At 40.2% G+C, this 18,836-nt stretch overlaps 3 protein-coding genes across 7 annotated transcripts; 1 reads left to right on the top strand and 2 right to left on the bottom strand.

Moving 5' to 3' along the window:
- Positions 1-20: 20 nt before the first annotated feature.
- babam2 (BRISC and BRCA1 A complex member 2) lies at positions 21-9,698 on the top strand. Its single transcript, XM_022247983.2, has 11 exons — positions 21-216; positions 1,325-1,401; positions 2,225-2,322; positions 2,880-3,065; positions 3,521-3,592; positions 4,266-4,366; positions 5,077-5,176; positions 5,821-5,891; positions 6,723-6,805; positions 6,929-7,082; positions 7,418-9,698. Exons 1-11 carry the CDS (start codon positions 101-103, stop codon positions 7,482-7,484), a joined length of 1,125 nt encoding a protein of 374 aa, XP_022103675.2. The 5' UTR covers positions 21-100; the 3' UTR covers positions 7,485-9,698.
- Positions 8,220-13,030, bottom strand: LOC110986251 (uncharacterized). 2 transcript variants are annotated; one of them, XM_087143875.1, is made up of 5 exons: positions 12,783-13,030; positions 11,806-12,117; positions 10,962-11,128; positions 10,375-10,706; positions 8,220-9,890 (listed from the first exon to the last, which is right to left on the bottom strand). In XM_087143875.1, exons 2-5 carry the CDS (start codon positions 12,096-12,098, stop codon positions 9,708-9,710), a joined length of 975 nt encoding a protein of 324 aa, XP_087000001.1. In that variant the 5' UTR covers positions 12,099-12,117; positions 12,783-13,030; the 3' UTR covers positions 8,220-9,707. The 2 variants fall into 2 exon arrangements, with proteins under 2 accessions (XP_087000001.1, XP_022103680.1); XM_022247988.2 differs by having other exon boundaries at positions 8,220-9,893; positions 12,783-13,028.
- A 1,471-nt stretch (positions 13,031-14,501) lies between these two features.
- LOC110986239 (acyl-coenzyme A thioesterase THEM4-like) lies at positions 14,502-18,819 on the bottom strand. Of its 4 annotated transcripts, none has more exons than XM_022247964.2 (5): positions 18,769-18,819; positions 17,152-17,358; positions 16,719-16,996; positions 15,687-15,800; positions 14,502-15,191 (listed from the first exon to the last, which is right to left on the bottom strand). In XM_022247964.2, exons 2-5 carry the CDS (start codon positions 17,338-17,340, stop codon positions 15,026-15,028), a joined length of 747 nt encoding a protein of 248 aa, XP_022103656.2. In that variant the 5' UTR covers positions 17,341-17,358; positions 18,769-18,819; the 3' UTR covers positions 14,502-15,025. The 4 variants fall into 4 exon arrangements, with proteins under 4 accessions (XP_022103656.2, XP_086994215.1, XP_022103655.2 ...); XM_087138089.1 differs by having other exon boundaries at positions 18,666-18,796; XM_022247963.2 differs by having other exon boundaries at positions 18,655-18,789.
- Positions 18,820-18,836: the final 17 nt, after the last annotated feature.

The following is an 18,836-nucleotide window of genomic DNA, read 5'->3' on the forward strand; positions in this document are numbered from 1 at the left end:
CCATGTTGTTGAACACTTCCACTGAATTACGCTTCAAAAATGGCAGCCTCCATCTTATGAGAACAGAGTCCAATCGGAAATGTTTTACCTCTAGAGTACTATGGATATCTTGGATTTCCTAGAACCTCAAGTAGGGAAATATGTAGATGCCTTATTAAGAGAGAATAATGTTGGAGTTTGGGGAGGACCAGTGCATGTTTTAGACCCCAAAACCGGGTACGTATTGTTGATCATGTTGATCGTGGACTGGAACTTGTGGACATGGTGGAAGTTATTGACCAACGATAGGGCCTTGAGGCCTCGGCCTTACATGTACATTATGCACTTATGTAGGTTAGCGGAGTAGTTTTAGAGGTACCCCCAGAATTGTGGGATCCCCCCCCCGCTCCCAGGCTTGGCGGACGTCGGACCCCACAGTTCTTGGGGTAGTCTAGTTTTAGGGGTAGACATCATGCTGGTGGACATTTGGCCGTGAACCAGTCCCCCATTACTTTTGTTATAGGCCTTGGCCCACTTCCAGAAACTGTAGTGAGGATCAAAATTTTTTGAACTGGGCCTATTTTCTTCTGTTTTCTTTTTGAAGTGATCTTAGAAAGGATGTCATTACTAGAAAACCTTTTGATATAAGTGTGGATTAGGCCCACCTTATGCATTGGACTGTACAAAGCAAAGAAATATAAATGTTAGGCCTAGGGATATTTTGACAAGTTTGGGGATTTTATCCTTGGCTGGTAACAGCTTTTTTTGTTAAAAACTTGCAGATCTGTACCATTTAGGGCCTACATGCAACTAAAGTAAAAGGGATGTTAGCATGGTTATGGTTAGGCCTATGCCTTGGCTAGCATGTCTAGGCCTGTTCTTGGATCAAATTCATAGTGTTTTGTTTCAAGAAAAAAAGACCAAAAATAGTCACTTTCAATTTGGTGGTGTTAAAGAGCTGCCAGTGCACAAATACCACAGAACAAGTGTAGCTCTTTTGGGAAAGATTTCCATATTTGGATTTATCTCATTGTTCCTTGCAATAATGTATTGGCCATTAGAAAGCGATAATATGCCGATGCCTGAAAAGTCAACTTAAGCGTTGGAAATTGTTAAAACAGTTACTTGGAAAAACAATTCTTCAGACCAGTTATATAGGGTTCGTGCACGTGGTGCCCGGGTACGGAAATCTTCTCTCAATTTATAATGTTTTAAATTTTTTAGTAGGTTTTTTTTTTTTAATTTATTTATCTTTGCAGTCGTGTACCTGCACGAGTAATTTTTCAAATGTAGTTATCTATTTTAAATAAATTTAACCAAAATGTGGATTTTGTTTTCATTAAAGGAGACACACGATTACTCAAAGACATTGCTGTGACCGGTTCAAGATTCAAATTCCTTATGCTGGTAACACAGTCACTTGTAAGTGTATTTTGTCCAGAATTGAAGTTTGGAAAGTTACTTGAATCACACTGCTGATGATCTCTTTGATCTATGATCTCTTCAGTATAAAATCAGCCTGAACTTTTTAAGAGGACCCACTTGGTGTGGCCCCCAAAATACCCTAAAGAGAATATTTGACTTAAAACTCCTTGAAATGAAAGCCAGCACCCAAGCATTTGAAGAATTGAAGAAGGAATGCCCTCAAAATACTTGGTACATGTCATCTGCTGATCTGGTCCACGCTCCTTTCCTCGGGAGACTTTTTAGCTGCCATAAACTGTTTCCATACTTCTCCCAAAAAATGAACGATGGCATTAATCAGTTGTTTAGCACGTTTGAGTTTTACAGGTAGTCCCTTGCACCTGTTTTAAAGGCAGTCACACACTCTATACATACATTTACTTTTAAATGTGGCAGAAAAAATTAACTCTTTTCAGCAAGTGTCAAACATATGGTGTAAATCTTCAATTGTAGTAACATAAGAATAAATCTGATTGATTTTGATTGCATGATCACTGTGGTTTTCTTATGATTTCTGTATGATGTCTTTCAGTCACATTGTTTCGTCTTGATGGTCTTTGGTATAATGTTTTGTTGGGGCCATTAGTAGGTACATGTATTGGTCTTTTCAGTTTTTACATGTAATTATAGTATCAGTTATCTTAAAGTGATAGTTACTGTTGGACAAAACAAATTGTGCAATTTGAAATACTTTGGGTCTGTCATTATCAGTTATTTAAAGAGAATATATACCTTATATTAAATGTATGGAATTATCGATGCTTGTTATTCCTGATTACAGGGCAAATCATTTTTGACAGTATGCATCCATCGGACCCGCCAGATTTCATTTTCAACGACCAAGACTCTGGATTTATGCCTAACATTGAAGAAATCAAGGCAAGTATTTCATGAGTCATGAGGCTGATTAAGGCCGGTATTCTAGACTTAAGATTTCAAGCATTGAGCTGTCAGCTGCCATTGGCGGATGGTGAATATTTGTGGACTGTGTTCAGAATCCTGCGCAGTGGGTGAGAAAAGAGCTGTATTTACCTGTAGCACTGCATAGAAGCAAGGAGTACCAAAAATGTGCATATTTTTGGCTGAAACTTTGGCGTCTATTTAAATTTTGTCTGCTGGAACTCTGGATTTGACAACAGTACATTCTTCCTATCTGGAGTTTCACTCCAAATTTATTAACACTACTTTGAATATTGCAAGTCCATTGTTTGAAAATACAGGTAGGATGATTTGAATAGAATTCTACTCGGCTGTATCTTGTTTAGGGGGTGGGGTGGGGCAGAGACTGCTACAGTAATGTGCTGGACAGACCCCAATTGTTTGTGTCGGACAAGTTTCGAAAACTAAGAAAGAACTCAGAAAATGTCTCCAAATCCCTCTTCTGGAGAATTGCTGCTAGGCATGTTATACATGTTCGTTGCTTTGGTTTTTGTCAGAGCCTTGTGAATTGGGACGCGGAGGACACCAGTGCCCTCTCCCTGGTGATAAGAGAACTTCTGGGTGCCTACAAGGAACATCAGCGACACCTGCTAGGAGAAAGACTACAGTTTGAATACAGCTCACTCCTCGCGACGGGTAGATTCACTGATGTTGAGGTCTATCACAGCCGGAGAACCGCCAGGGTGAGACATGTTGGATATAAGTAGATTACTTGCTTGAGCACTGATCTGTGAGCAAATCAAAGGATGAAGTGAACAGTTTGGGCTGACCTGTCAGAATTATCATAAGACATCAGTGGATTATCACCTGAAGGTTTGGCATGGCCAAAAGATGCATTATTGGAGAAAGTGTCGAGGGAGGGGCAGACTCCACTCCCAAGGCACGGCTCTTTAATAAATTCTTGCCAACAGTAAGTACATATACATGCATAGTCTAAATTTGTGATTTAATTCCATCAGTCCAACTGTACATTAACTCTCACTCATAGCTGTAGGTGCCCCTTTCTTGAAGTATACTGAAACGGCACTTTGTATACTTTTGAAACTCTGGAGACAAATATTTTTCCTTGCACGGTATGTGTTTTCCAGGCTTTTTGCTCCATCTTTACATGACCCGATTTTTGTTTAAACATTTCCAGGGGCCGACAACAGTCAATTTCCTGATCAGATTACCAGTGGACTTCTCAAATATCCCAGAATTCCTTGTGAAGGTAAGAAGAGATGCTTTAAAAACTATGAGCTTTATTTACTTTGTTGAAACTTTGTGTGTGAGTGTGTGTGTTGGTAGGCTTTCCCTGTAGTTAAGGGGACAATTTCTTCGGTTAGGAAAGTTGGAACCATGTTAAGAGGACAAATATTCGTCCCTGTAACATTGCTGGTCCCCACAATGTCTCTATTTCACCATGTGTACATACCCGATGTGGACCCGTGAACAAGACGTCCAGATCTCTGGCAAACGGGTTTAGAGGCATTTTAGGGTCAGGGTTATCTTTTGCAAAATAAGGAGGGACAGTCAAGGAAAGCATCATCAAAAATCTAGCCTGAGATAGTGTTCACTGATCAAGAAAAAGGAGTATTTTCACTGAGTTTTGTTAACTACACAGAAACAAAGGAATGTCCATGCTAGGTTGGTAGCACCAACATGTGAGTTCATTTTTACATTTGGTTGGGGACCCTGATATAAAGGACAGTAGGGTCCCCAGTTCACCATTTGACAGTCATGTACAAAACATATGGGATGTCTTCCACAGAGAGGAACAAAAGGGGGTCCCCCAATTGCAGGCAAATGTGGGTGTTTGCGCATGTGTGAAAAATCTACTTTCTCTTATCTTCCTCTCTAAAGTACATGCATTTCAAAATTTAATTTGCTTTTTTTTTTCTTAGGATAACCCAGGTGAGGATACTGCAATCCTATTGGTCAGTTTTCAGAATCAGGAAGCCACTAAAGTATCACCCCAACTCTACCTGTCTCCAAGAGTGGAACAGTAAGTTGTCTGTCTGACAGGAACTTTATGTAATTGTCAATGACATCTCTGTAAAGACTGAACAGATTTATTCTATGCTTGGAACATTTCCACTAGGAATTTAGAAAACACGCAGTCAGGCCTATGCACACATCTCAAGGAAAAAAGAAGGCTCTTATTGACCTGAATCCTATTGCCAGTGTGGCTGTTTTAGTATGACTGCATTCATGTAGCTCTTGCCTGATGAGATATGTGTATTTGATGCAAGTGTACCTCAGGTTCAAAAATACTACTCAGAATACGGGCGATTCACAATAGTGCGCCACCAAGAGTTTGCAACATGTTGGCCAATCACATCGTGCGAAATCTGTTGACCCTTTCCAAGCACGCATTTGGTCGACAGATTTCACACACTGTGATTGGCCAATGCATTGCAAACTCTTGGTGGCGCACTGTAGTGAAACGGCCATATTGTGGGTGAATTCTGTACATTAGAATGGTAATATAATTCAAATCATACACTCCGTGCTTGTCGTTACCTCAGCACTTCCAATTGAATATTTATCAGGAAGAAGGCATAACTCAAGTTTACCAGACATTCGCAGTAAATACCAATACCAATCGCTGCTCAACATTTAATATTCTGTGTGTAGATTTTTGATCTGATAATGTTTGCCTGTGTTGAGTCATTTCAGGTATTTTATGGAATTTCTTTTGGTTCTCTGTTACAGCGTGTTGGGTGGGTCAGCGTCTCTTCGAATCCCAACATTTCAAAATGGAAGCTGTCTGATGGACTATGTGCCAAATGTCTGCCAACTCCTAGAGAATATGGTAACAGATCAATAGTCTGAATGAAGTCCTAGCAGTGCTGTGGTCAAATCCTGTACATGTCCCTGCAAGTCGGTCACAAGTCATCCAGTCTCAAAACTTAGTCACCAGCTAATCGTAACAACTGAGACAAAAGCCTTCATTTGTCATTGCTGTTCTTATGAAAGCACTTGTGACTGGAATTGTGATGGGACTTGTAGGACTCATAATGAACTCAACCACAAAACTGAGTCCTACTTGTGTTGAATTGGCTCAACATTCATAGCATTTAGTAAGCACATGTTGATATGCATAGTCAGTGGTTATTATGCACTGTCAGAATAATCCAATGCAACAAATAGGAGATGGTTCAAGGTATGTCATACATTTGTTCCTGAAATGTTAGATGCATATGTGGCTCAAAGGTTTAGCTGTTGGACTTATGTTGTGAAAAAAACTTCAATCATCTAGATAAAACATATTGAGCTGTAAAAATGTCTGAACACTGAAACGTTTGTGATTTTCTTGCAGCTAATGATGACATGGCTTCTCTTTTTATCAGATCGGTCACTTACTGTCGTTTGCGCTAAAATCTCTGCAGATGGACCATTGGCTACAGGCAAAACAATTGTTTGAGGAGTAAGCGAGCTTTTTTAAATACTTTTCAGGTTGAACAGATTGTCAAAGGGTACCAAAAAAGAAGAGAGTACCTCTCAGCATTCCTCAGTCACTATGGAAGGTAAGATTGCTCTAGTCTTTGCACAAGACACTTGTTTACATTTTCAGGTAGTTGCCTACCTAACCGTTTCAATTATGGTAAGGAGATAGGTTAGGCCGATATTCAGATGTCATTGCCCATGTGCTGGGGTCCCAAGCGAAATAGGTTTGTGCATATTCGAATGAAAACTAGGCTGTGCCTAAATCACCTGGCTGTGGCTAGGTCAAATATGCATGTTTATGGGAATTGGCCAAAGCCGCTAGCTTATGGCTTCCATAGTCATGTGTTATTTCTAGTCAGTGAAATCATGGATGAAAAACACTCTCTTCTCTCCACATGTGATGAAACAATTATTTTAAAGGACAGTTTATGACAAAGGCAATGTCAATGTCGGAAAAGGAAATAAAGGGGTAGTGTTGCTCCAAAACATACTGAAAACTATTTATAATGTAAATTCTGCAAGGGTCACACAGAGAAAAACATTTCACGTGACCGTGCACATCACTTAGTTCTAGTTATGTTGAACCTTTTTATCTCAGTGAGGCATCGTGGTATTTCAAAGAAGTAAGGTCATCCAAGAACAAAGCATCTGATTCCTTGCTAGTTCAAGTTGTGAGAGGGCTGACCTTATGTGTTGACCTATGGTGTACCTCATTTTGAGCCTTCATTCTCTGTATATGAAACTTGCTCATTATCACTGGTTGTGGAATATCTTTTATCTACAAATATATTTCCTTTTTAAGTCTTGAGATCCTTAAACTAGTAATCCCCCCCCGGCTTTTATCAAATACTCTTCTTTGGCATAAGTTTAGAAGATATAATTTGTGGTTGTATTTCTTGTTTGTACTGCAGGGCAGTGCTGGAGTATGATGCAGAGACATTCAATAAGATCTCATTACTGCTGCGTAACGGGGACTTCTACTGCATACTTCACAGTGAGTCAGGCAGATGGTTGAATACCATGAGCGGAAATTTAACCACTTTTTGCTGGGTGGTGTAAAAACATTCAGAGATTTCTTCAGTGCTATGTTTTATTGTCAACCTTTTGTCTCTTTCAGTTGTCATTCCAACATTCTTCCCACGAGACCAGCCACTTTTTGAGCTTCAGTCCGTCTACAGTGTGACAACCTATGGTAAGCTGATAGCAGCCGTAAACAAGGAATATCCCTACAGTCCGCGATGGAGTGGTAACGAAATGGCAGACAGGGCAAGGTTGGTATAGACTCGTTTTCTAATTTTTTTTTCCCTTGAAACTTGTTTTCAGAAAATTCAGCTAATGCCTCTTAAGCCTAACCATCAGGATCTTTGTATATCAAATGGCATCGTGCTGTATATCGTTGGAATTCAAGCCTTTTGCTTTTGTTATTTAGAGCAAACTGTGCTTTTTGAAGACCCCCCTTGGTTTGATCAGCCAATAAATTGTGAAAAGTGCAAGGAAAACATTGTTCTAGGCAAGTTTCCCAAAGACTGATACTGTGCAGAATGAATTTCCACTTAGAAGTCTAACAGTACCTTTTGCATTGACTTCTTTTTTTTGCAATCTGTAGAATTTTCTTGGAGCAGTGGATTCCAGAATTTAAGAGATCCTCCCTGTCTGGAAGTCGAATGAGGTGACAGATCCCAGGTCATATGATATAAAGCAGCCAATGAGCCAGTTCGGTATTGCATAAAGCCAAGGTCTTTTGGGAATGTGAGTCAGCATATCGCTGTGCTGATAGGACAGAACGTGTGGTTATATCCAAATAGCCTTACACTGGGCATGCGCTGTTGGAATACTGAACTGGATCATAAGGCTATTAGTAGTGTGGGCCATGCAAAGCGTGTATCGCCTTTTCTATGACAAGAGTGTGTAAGCAACTGGAATTGAAGTGATTTCGGTATTAAATGACGAAGGACAAAAAATCTGTCATGCTAGTACAAATTTAGTCCTGCTCATTTGAATGTTTGGCTTTTAGCTTTTTCTAACGGAATTCATCAAGCACTGTATGCATGCTCAGTGCTTTCCAAGACATTGTGGGAAAAATTGACAAGCTTGCTTAATGGATTGTTTAACTTGCACTTGTCTTGTATTTGTGAGAAACATGTCTTGCACAAGACTAGGAAACATTCATGGTGCTGCTGCAATACTCCTTAGTAAACTTTTGTGCTGAGCAAAAAGCAGCATGACGGATTGGTTGGTTACCTGTTACTGCTGAGCAAATAATGCCAGTGTTAAGCAACTTTGTGTTTTTTGGTTCGTACTTGAGGAAATTGACCTGTGGAGTTTATTTCCACCTGGTCAGAATAAAATCAAGAAGCTTAACATGACTTATCGATACACAGAAATAGAAACAAATGGGACAATAGTAATTCTTTAGCAAAGTTTTAATTATCGTGTAAAATAAATTATAATGTACAGTTTTCACATGCTAAGTAAAACACAAAATATGTGTTCTATAGTTCATTCATGGAAATAGCATTTGTCAGACTGTTGAATCTATCTAGTTTGACATTTCAGTTTTCGCACTTTTGTTTCTACATTTTCTACTTAACCGAATCAAACAGATGAAATACGTGAACACGGAGGTTCTAAACAGTAAACCTGAGATTATCATTTATCAGTATTGATAGTGAACTACTCCAGTCAGGTTACAGCTGCAGAGTCTTTGAATTGGATTTGAATTGCACTTTACTGTGAAGCCACAGTAGATTTTCATATTAGTCATGTTTCTCTATTTAGACACTGTCGTCCTGAGAACAAAATGCTGGACAGATCAGTGCAAGCAGTCCCGCATATTCATAATGGGTACAGTATCACCAAGGCTGAGGCTTCAGATATTTCAGTTAGATGAGACTGTATTTCACTGCGTTTGTTCAGATTTCATTGCCCAGGGTTTGGTTTTAAAGTTGCTTCTCTGAATTCCTTACAATGGGTTTTTGCAGTTTTGTAGCGAAAATAAGGTCATTAGCATTGAACTGTAGTTATCACCTTTATACAATTGAAGTCTGTTCATTTTGTACAAGTATAGAGATAATTGCACTGTAAATTGCATAGTTTCAAATTGTACCTTCATAGAATACATATTTTCCATCAAAATATAAGAGTATGGAAGAATAAATAATGCAGTTTTCTCTTTAGTGAATAAGTTACTCTCAACACATAGGCGAAGTATTTAAAATACTATGACATGCTGTAGTGAAACTTACAAAGATAGTCCTATATAATCAGTCTATGCTTTGTGGAAAACGGAATGTCTGTCGTTTTAGTTAATAAATTACATGTGGCTTTTGTACATTTTTATTTACAAAACATTGTCACAAACTGCTTTGGGGATTCTTTAAACAGCAAAATCAGTAGTTAAGTTTATATTTTAGACCAGTAAATGTTATTTACACAGGATCAACCTTAAAAATTAGGTTAATCAAATCTGCCATCAAGAATACACAAAGGCCATTTTGCATCAAGCCCCCAACTGACACTACTGCAGGTATTAAACAGTAAAATAAAGAACACAATATCAACTGTTGGGAAAGTTCTTAGCTCTATGTAATTAAATGTAAGCCAAAATACATAAAAATTACAACATCTTTCAGTTTGGCTAGAATTTCACCTCAATTTATAATCACCTGTTTCTATTGCCTTACGAAATACGTCCAATCTACAGGTGGCTACTGGTCCAAAATACATCCTTTTCTGTTCTCGTTACTGTTTCCACAGTTGTACATTTCTTGACAATCAAGCACAAGCAATGGTGGTCTAAACCGCCCACAAGTTATTGTGTGGTAGTTAACTGAATGCAAAGAATTAATTTAGCATATGAGACAACGAATTATAACTGCTTCACCTTTGATGTTTTTTTAAGTGCTTTGAATCTTTCTCTGTACCTCTTCCATTTTCTGGCGTGCCTGTGTTACTTCCTCCTTCATGGACTCAAACTGCATCTTCCTGCGGAGACGATAGGCCTTGCTGCGGAGACGGTTTCTCTCCTTCCTGAAGAGCAGTTCTTCTGGGGAGAGGTCCTTGCCTGGGTTAGCACTCCTCTTCTGACAGAGGAACAAAAATAAAGCAGTGAAATTTTGGTTTTTATATAATCCTCTCTTTCTGCCACCTGCAAGGTGTCGAGCCTATTCAAAAATATTAATGATGTGAAATGAAAGTGAAGATTCTTTCAAAATGTATTTGTAAGTCAAATTATTGAAAGTTACTCCCTGTGAAGAGACAGCAAAGTGCAGTTGGTGAATGACTTTGTTACACGTATGAATGATATCAAGTGGTTCACATTTGTTTTAGAAATCATGAAAGAGGCAAGTTTGCCCCAAAGAAGTTTGATGATTTCAAGCATACATCCATGGGGAGATTGAATTAATAACTCAAAAGAAAACAACTTTGGTAACTAAATATTGAACTTGAGTGTCCTGTATAGGCTAAAAAAGTGAGTCATTTTCATAGTGATGAGCACCCACCAGAGCCAAACAAATCTTACTCGTCAACTTTATCTCTCAAAAGACGAATTCAGAACTATACCTTTGTGGCTCTGTCAGCCACACAGTGAAAATAATCTGCAGTGGACAGACCCTTGGTCACATCGTTACAGAAGTAAGCGGACTGAAGCAAAGGTGGGCGGCCCCTACGCCGAGGTGTCTTGACTGTGAGGGTTGACCGCATGAGCAGGTCATCCAGGTCGCTGTCAGAGCTCACAGGGTCATGTAGCCAGGCATCGTTCTTCAGGCAGTCCGACTTGAGGTCAAACTGGAGGTCACTGAAGATGGATAACGCTGGGCTGCTGGCACCGGCAAAGAGCTGATCATCCACATCCATGCATGCCCCCAGCTGGCTGATGGTGTGATTCTGATCATCTGAAGATTTTGAAAGTGCAATGTTTATTCCAAAAATCCAAACACTACATGACTTTTGAGAGTGATCACTTTCCTCAGCAAAGATGCGCGTCTCATTGTTCAATGTTGATTTTTGAGGTCTCAAATGGTTCCAATCGAAAAATTGTGCAACTCACAACACAGGTGTAGAAATATGCATCAAAAGCCAATTTCCAACACCTCCCCGGCAAGTCCACTGACTGAGCTCTGCTTGCTTTTGGATGGGCCCATACTCACCCAGGAAGTCCAATAAATCCATGCTTGTCTGAGTCGCTTGCTGACTAGCTGAAATAGCTCTTGTCAACATCTGATCTGCTGTGTCTGCCTCCAGAAACTCCAAGTCTGTACTGGGATTCCAGGGGCAGGAGAAACATGAATCGGATGGCCAGCTATCTCCATCAATGCTAATAGGAAAGAAAAATTGTTAGAATTCAACAACTTTGGTTATAACCTAATATTTTAAATACAAATCAGTAAATTTGCTTTTTAGGTCTACCAGACTTCTCATACCACTGACAATTACTAATCGTAGTTTGGTTATTTAAATTCATGGACAATAAATTTGGTACAAAGTGTTTCCCCAACGACATGGAATAGCTCATTCTTTCCCTCGGATGTAATTAATGTTGAACCAACTAAACATTTGCTAGTAGTTGCTGGTAGATGGATTTGTTATAAGTTTGTAAATTTTGATGAACTTCCAAGTCTGAGGGCACCTTTGACATACATGTGTGTTGCATGGCTGCTTTGTGGAATAAAGGAACTCTAGAGAGCCTAGTAGAAAGCAATAAGAAAGTTTTTGTCCCCAATGTTCAAACTCTGCAAAAATCTGTCCCAAAACAATGCAGTGTCCTGCATGTTTAAACTTAAGCAGACAAACTTTTTTAGCCTTTTGCAAATACTAAAAACAAAATAAGATAAATTTGTGTGCAGCTTTTCAATGGGTTTGTTTACTGGCTGTAGATTTACAGGATTTCCTGTTAGTTTTTTGTTCATTTATCATCTAAAATTTCATTGCGCTCTGCAGGTTATTTTGTGTTCACAAAAGAGTTAATTTCGCTCATTACTTTAAGTGCATTACCATGGACTGAGCTGCGAACTGCAAGAGACATCACTGCTGCCAAATAAACCTGCGGGCCACCCGACAGGATTGAGTGAGGAGGAATCTGGTACTTCAGGCGTAGTAGGGACACTTGCATGCCATAAACTTAGGGTAGAGTTGCCAGCCCGGGTTGGAGAGGAATCTGGGTAGCTTGGAAGATCTGGAGAGAACCTGCTGCTTGATTCACAGAGGCTTGATGTTACTGTAGATTGCTTGCAGGCCTCCTCCAATACAGAGGCAAATTTCTTCCGTTTTTGGTGAAGCATACTCATTTTCTTTGGCTTCGATTAACTGACAAAGTGAAGTACAAATTAAGCTCTAACTCAAAAACATCACAAAGACTGGGATATTTCTGGTGTAAGTACATGTATGCCTATACACTAGTATCAACTGATTTGAGTAGGCCTATACTCTCTGTAGTGTGGGGCATACGGGAGATAACAGGTTTTAGGGCATCCTACTGTAAGTTTTAAAGCAGTAATTTGAACTGCTCATAATCTTCACAAAATACCTTTTCATCTTCACTTGTGTAAAGGCTTGAGCTACACAATTTTGTGTTGGCCTAAGTCATGCAGAAACCTACCTACTTTACTGTAGCTTGACAGCTGGGTTATTACCAGTTTAGGCCTACGCCTACCAGAACTTGATTGTTGATTGGGTGGGCTTTAATTGTGTTCAAGTCTCAGGACTACCACTTATTAATACGTATGCGTAGGCCAATTGTTCGGTTGGCTTACATTATAAATGAACTGTGTGAGTTCAGGGAAATGGTCAAATAACTTAGGCCTACAAATTAGGCTAGGCCGGCCCTGCAACATTCAGAGCAAATCGGTTTCTCGGTCTAGGCCAAAAAACGTTAACGTTAAACATGCTGACAACTAAAACTCTAAAAAGAACAATCTAGGCTATTCAGCTGTTTGCAACATTTTTTATCGATACGACTGAGTTGTGCTTACTTTCTATAGGTCCAACCATAAATATATCGTAATTTACTTCGACTTCTTTGCCCTTCTTGTTGTTGTCTTGTCCATCAGATCTCATCCAGGTCACCAGGACATACCCGCATGAGCGCTGGCAAAGCAGCATGCACCAAACAAAGGCAGACTTGCGGTTGACAACTGACATCCACAGCATGCATGCTGCAACGCTGATGGCCGGCGGCTATTCAGCCAGCTGCCAGCCAGCCAGCTGTGCTTAATTGATGCGAAGATCGCGCGCGCGTGCCACGTATTATCCAATGAACACCTCAGACGGTGAGGCACGCGCGCTCTAAATTGATTCAATGGTATAAGGTATCCAAGGGGAGAAAGACCCTGACCCAATTCGCTTAATCGCATTGTCGTCTGCAGGGTTGGGGGGGGGGTGCGATGATTTCACGTTTATCTGGTGAGGACAACGCATGGTTATTCAAAATAGAAAAAAATAGTGTGAATTTCGTACTTGACTTGCAGCATCGAACCCCTAAAAGGATTTTACCTTCCTGGGACACAGGAAAAGGTTTCCCTTTATATTTTTCAAAGATCAAAACTGATTTAAAGCACAAGAATTATTATCAGCCCCCCCCCAAATATCTGCTTCACCCGAATCTTTTCTGTCTTCAGCATCTGGCTGCATGCCCAAGCATTAAACACACTGCATTCGCTGGCGACTAGCCTTAAACTTTCTCTCTGGCAATCAGCCTTTTAACAATTTTCCATTTTGGGAAAGAAGACTTTTAAAAATGAATTGACTATGTTGAATATCCTGGTGATAACTTTTAAAGTATTTTGTAGGTGCGTTCCTACCGATCCATAAACTTCCCTAACGTAGCTGAGATGGTTTTACAAGTTTAGTTTACGTGCTAGTAATAAAATAGCACGCCAAAGGCACAAACTGACAATACCAATAGGCCTACTTTCGGATTTCCCGACGTGTAGCCAAGTGGATGTCCGTGCCCGAGCCCCCCCCCCATTTGAAATTGTGGACTGTACGTCACAGCCTATGTACAAGCCACAGTTAATGTGCGTTTAATGCCCCCTTAAAAAATGTGCGCACCCCTTGGAACTCCCTCAGAAATTTCACTCTAATTACACAGCTGACGTCGCGATGGCGATGATGGCTTACAATGCACACAGCTTGTTATCCTTTTCTACACAGTTCAATGCCCAAGTAGCCCCTCTTCAATTACAATAAACGGCCCACGTTCAATGCATTTCTTGAAATAAGCTTGTTGGGGTCCCATTCAACCCGATTTTCAATTTTTATTGAGCCAATTTCAGGATATTTTTGTGTCTTTGTAATTTTTATGCTAATACAAATTAACATTTTAAGTGCAAAAATTTCATGTTTGGTGTTACCACCAATTTTGCACTAATTTACTAGATGTTGGATATTTGCTGTTGTGATTTTTATTTAACAAGGTAATTTAATGCGAGTAGGCCAGGTCTTTGAGCACCTTTGGGGTTCGCGATTTGAATGACATCACAGTGTTAGACGTCTCCTTTGTAAGAATTTGGAAGAATGTTAAATGAGTGCACTTTTCAATTAGGGTAACCAAGAACAGAAGCCATATAGACTTAATATAAAACGTTCCCAAGTACAATTCACAATATGGACCTAGGAAAACTGCCGCCCACATGTAAAAAAGTGCTATTTTGGTCACTCTTCACACACAAAAAACAGAAATCAAACATGACTCGTCTTTTTCAAAAGTTTAATTTGCATTTCTACTATTTGTAATACTTTGCACTCCTAATACATGCATACAGAACTCTACAGATTTACACAAAAAGCATTTAATCACAAATAACATATTTTCTTCTATAATTAAACTGAGCAGCATAATCTTCAACAGTGCTTCATCTCTTTCATTTTCATGTTTATGTCTTTTTAATGTTTGGCAATTCAGATTTGGGATTCGCTCGAGTAATTCACATTTAAAAAACATTCCCATCTGGGAGTGAATTGTAGGGGTACTTAAACATAATGTCAAACAGATTAGATGAACATACGACATCTGGTATTTCAGGACTTTAGAGAGGTGAATTAAGTAGGGGTGTAATTTTATTGTGAAACACAAATTTAGTGCTACAATTAATCACTTAATAAAAACAGATAAAAATTTGTCCAAACAACTAGGATAACCGAACTGCTTTTCTGTTTAACTTCGCATGTAGCCAGTTTTGTTTTCTTGAATGACCCTTCAGACTAGGTTTTTAAGTCATGATTTTTGAGATTTTTCTCCAATGTTTACATACAAAGCTGAGCAACTGGAGTAGACTGTTGCCCCGTCCGGACTCTTCAAATATGATCTCAGAAAAATCTTGCTGCCTTCAATTTTGTCAATGTTTGCCTCCATCAGCATGGCAGATCTCATCAGAGTTGGTCTGAACAAAGACGCAAAATGATACAGTGTGAATCAGAAGACACAACTGGACTCACATTATGAGTGAATATTCATGACGAATATTAATATCCAGGCTATCAAATAGTGGTATATGGGAGGGGCAGGATGCAAGGGGGACTCTCCCAACAGGCTCAACCTCCATGGACTAGTTCAAGCCTCTATCTGTTTACAAACTCGTTATGAATCACTGAAGCCTGGGAATGAGTATGAGCCCCAAGCTTGACCAAGAGAGGGTGCCATTTTCCTAGCAACAGAGGCTCCTTTATTGGGAACTGCACTTTCCTTATGCTAAAGGTGGCTAAACATCACCTTAATACTGTTTAAATGTCCTTTGAGTAACGGCCACAGGAAATCCCTTCGTGTTAACACTTCATCCAGCCCACTCTGGCCATATGCCGAGTTACACACTGCTTTGTAAATCTTTCCATTTTAGGGGTTCAAAAGCTCTCTTCCCTCCATTGGAAGAAAATGTTACCTCTTGAAATCAACTGTCAGTGAGGCAGTCAGGACCTTCTCTGAGACAGCTTTTAGTGACAGGTGTGCAGTGATGACATCATGCATTGTGGCAGATGCACCTCCGTGAACAAGTCTTAAATGAGAGTAAAAGTCAAAAGACAGCGAAGAAGAAAGAATTTGTAAGGCTATAATCACTCCACATGACAAGTTGGGTGACAAAGAAGCTACAAAATGATTGTCAATAGAATGTTTGCATGACAGTAGCTGCATGAGAAGCGATACCTTCTTTTGGGTTGTTTGATACAAATGGAATTGTAAACGGAGCTACATTATCACATCCTGGGAAATAACTTCATCTAGAAAGTTTACTGGGGAACTTGAATTTAAAGCCTGAATCTGAAACAAGCAGAAGTCATTTCGTTGGGATGGTTGAATGTTTGTTGGGTCATCTTTTCATAAGGGGGCCTTTTTTTTTTTTTTGGTCTTCTGCAGTCTGTCAGTCAGGGTGGACCGTTACAGGGGGCAGTTTCATGGTCCATTTGTCTGCCCTTTTCAAATCTTTTTGGGCATGTCTCTTAAATGGGTATGAGGGTATCATGTTGAGTTATTGTTAGGGTATTAACTTTTTTTGTGTGTTTCATATTTGTATTTTTATGGGGGTTATTGCTCTAAAGTTTGCTTGTACTTTGTGTGTATTGTTTTTAGTCGTGCTATGGATAACTACGCAAAGTGATTTAGTTAATTACTTGGGAATTCTGTAGGGGCATGCAGTTATTTTACTATGTGAGTTTTATTTATTCTTGTGGTTTGTACTCGTTTCTTACTTTGTTGTATTGTGAAATTTGTTGATTTCTTATGTTTCCACAGTTTTCTCCAAAGGGAATGGGGCATTTGCTCCTTAGTACAACAATGACCATTGTTCCACTTTGTAAACATGTTATTTCCAAGTTGCTCTAGCAGGAATAGCAGGGTTCCAAAATGGCACAATGTTCTCATTGGAATCGTTCTGCTCCCATACTAGACTGGTCCAGTTCCAAAGTCAAAATCTCACCCCTTTGGCCCTTGGGCTTCCACTCCAAACTGGCAAACTCCGATCAACTTCTTCTCCTCCTTGGAAACAAAGATGGCATAGTGGATCACAGGCCCATTTTCCGTTATGACCCTGGGAAACTGTGGGAATGGTTTGGAGTCTGTGCTGGTGTTCCTCACTTGCTCCCAGCCACTTTTCTCTGCCCGCGCTCGAAGTTGGGAGTACAAGGCTTCGGTCTCGGGGAGCCAGGTATTCTGTGACGAACTCGGAACTTGTGGAATATTCCAAACATTTCTGACCTTCAAAAGAAACCCCAAAACACAAGTGTTTCTTTATATTTCAATATAATAGGGCAAGATCTTCTGCTAAATGCCAAAGTCACCGCAGGCCCCTTTCAAGCGGTTATCAACACTGCATATTTTTTCATCTGCGTGTGTATCATTTCAGTTTGTACCTGTGGAAATTGAGTGTAGCAGATGCTTGAGTGGTTATGGTTAGTTGTGTGAGAGCGTCGACCTCTAGATGCAAGACTGGACATGGAAACACCTGTTTTGATGAACCTGCATGTAGGCCTAACTGTGGCTTGTAAAAGACGAGTGATCAATGGTACTCGGCCTACCGAAGCATGAACATGGCTTGCCATGTCCGTTGCAAGTATCGTCTGTGTTCAAAGGACAAAATTTTACTTTTAGTATCCCCTGCATAAGACTACTTAAAAAAAAACCCAAACCAAAAAGAACAAAAACCAAGTCCACAATAGGGCTTTGTTCTTTGTAAACACACATCCTGGAATTTGCAGAAATAATTTGGGGGAAGATTCAAACGGCAAAGCTTGGGAAAAAAGTGTAAAACTGGTGTGGTGACTTGTCACTCTTCAGTGCAATTACGTTGAATACTAAAAACTCTGCAGCTCTGTCGAGCCATCAGATGGATCCATACATGAGTTATCCGGCGGGGATTCACAGAACTGGAACAACTTTGGATTGCTTAACTGCCACAGTGCCTAACATTCTTCTGGCCCTACTATAATCTGAGCAATTCTGAGATGAAAACCAAGAACCTTTCCTAATTGAATTTTCTACTTGAACCGGCAACACTTTTTGTTTCAGCCTCGCAACATGACCCTGTTCTACTGTGAGCCTTTGCAAGGTTCATGAGGTGCACAGAGCGCAGGTCTGAGCTCTTGCTAGGAGCCCTTGCTTCTCGCAGAAAGCAACTGGTGCGCTCAGGTGTGCCTAAACCGTGCACTAGTCGCTAGAAGTTCATGTTGCTTGCTTGCCATGCCCATGGCCTTGTGATCTAGATGACAGAGAAGTAACATATACAGGACGTTGTACTGGGGCCAAGAGTTTGTGAATTCCTGGCACAGAACCACCAAGATTGGAAAAAAAGAAGTGATGTAATATAAAAATTAAAGGAGTTGGAGAAGTGGAGAAGAGGGGACAAAGGGAAGGGGGAAGGAAATGGGGCTTTGCATGTTTGGGCCTGCAAGTAATTCTTCCTTTTTTAGCTTGGCTACTAAAAGCCCCGCCGATTTTCTTTTAAAATTCCAACCCCACCAACAACACCCAACAGGCCTTGCCTGTACTCCCAGAACTCTATTCTAGGGTTTTTATTCCTCCGCACTCCCATGAGTACAGTGGACGGCAAATCCCAGGGTTCTTGGGGTTCACTATCTAGGCACCCTGTTACTGATTACTGGTACTTTTAGGCTAAGTCTTAAACTTGGTATCGAAAAAAGCAAAAAGGGAGAAGGAACAAAGCAAATCAGTTGAAATCAAAAGGGGTAAATGGAAATTCAAGTGAGGGAACACACCAGCAGAGTGACCCATGCTTCAACTAATTATTTGTGAAAAGTTTCTGGTAAGTTTAACCATGGACAACTCCAGTCGTAATGTCTGAAAACAGAGTACAAAACAGACGTAGGCATGTTAGGCAGACCATGGAGGAAACAAACCCAAGCTTAACTTGGCCTCTACAAATCGCCCTGTTGACATTCGGACACGGTCGGGCGATAGTGTTAAAACCGCAATGCGTAGCGAGTCCAATGCTCGGACGAAGCCGGGCAAACCCGAAATTTGGAAACTTTGCAGCGCCGTCACAGGGCCGCGCAGTAACTATCTGAAGAAACTGGTTGCA

The sequence above is a fragment of the Acanthaster planci genome, linkage group LG01, assembly GCF_054643075.1.
Source record: "Acanthaster planci isolate LZ-2023a linkage group LG01, COTS_SCS, whole genome shotgun sequence".
In the NCBI taxonomy this organism is placed as follows: Eukaryota; Metazoa; Echinodermata; class Asteroidea; order Valvatida; family Acanthasteridae; genus Acanthaster; species Acanthaster planci.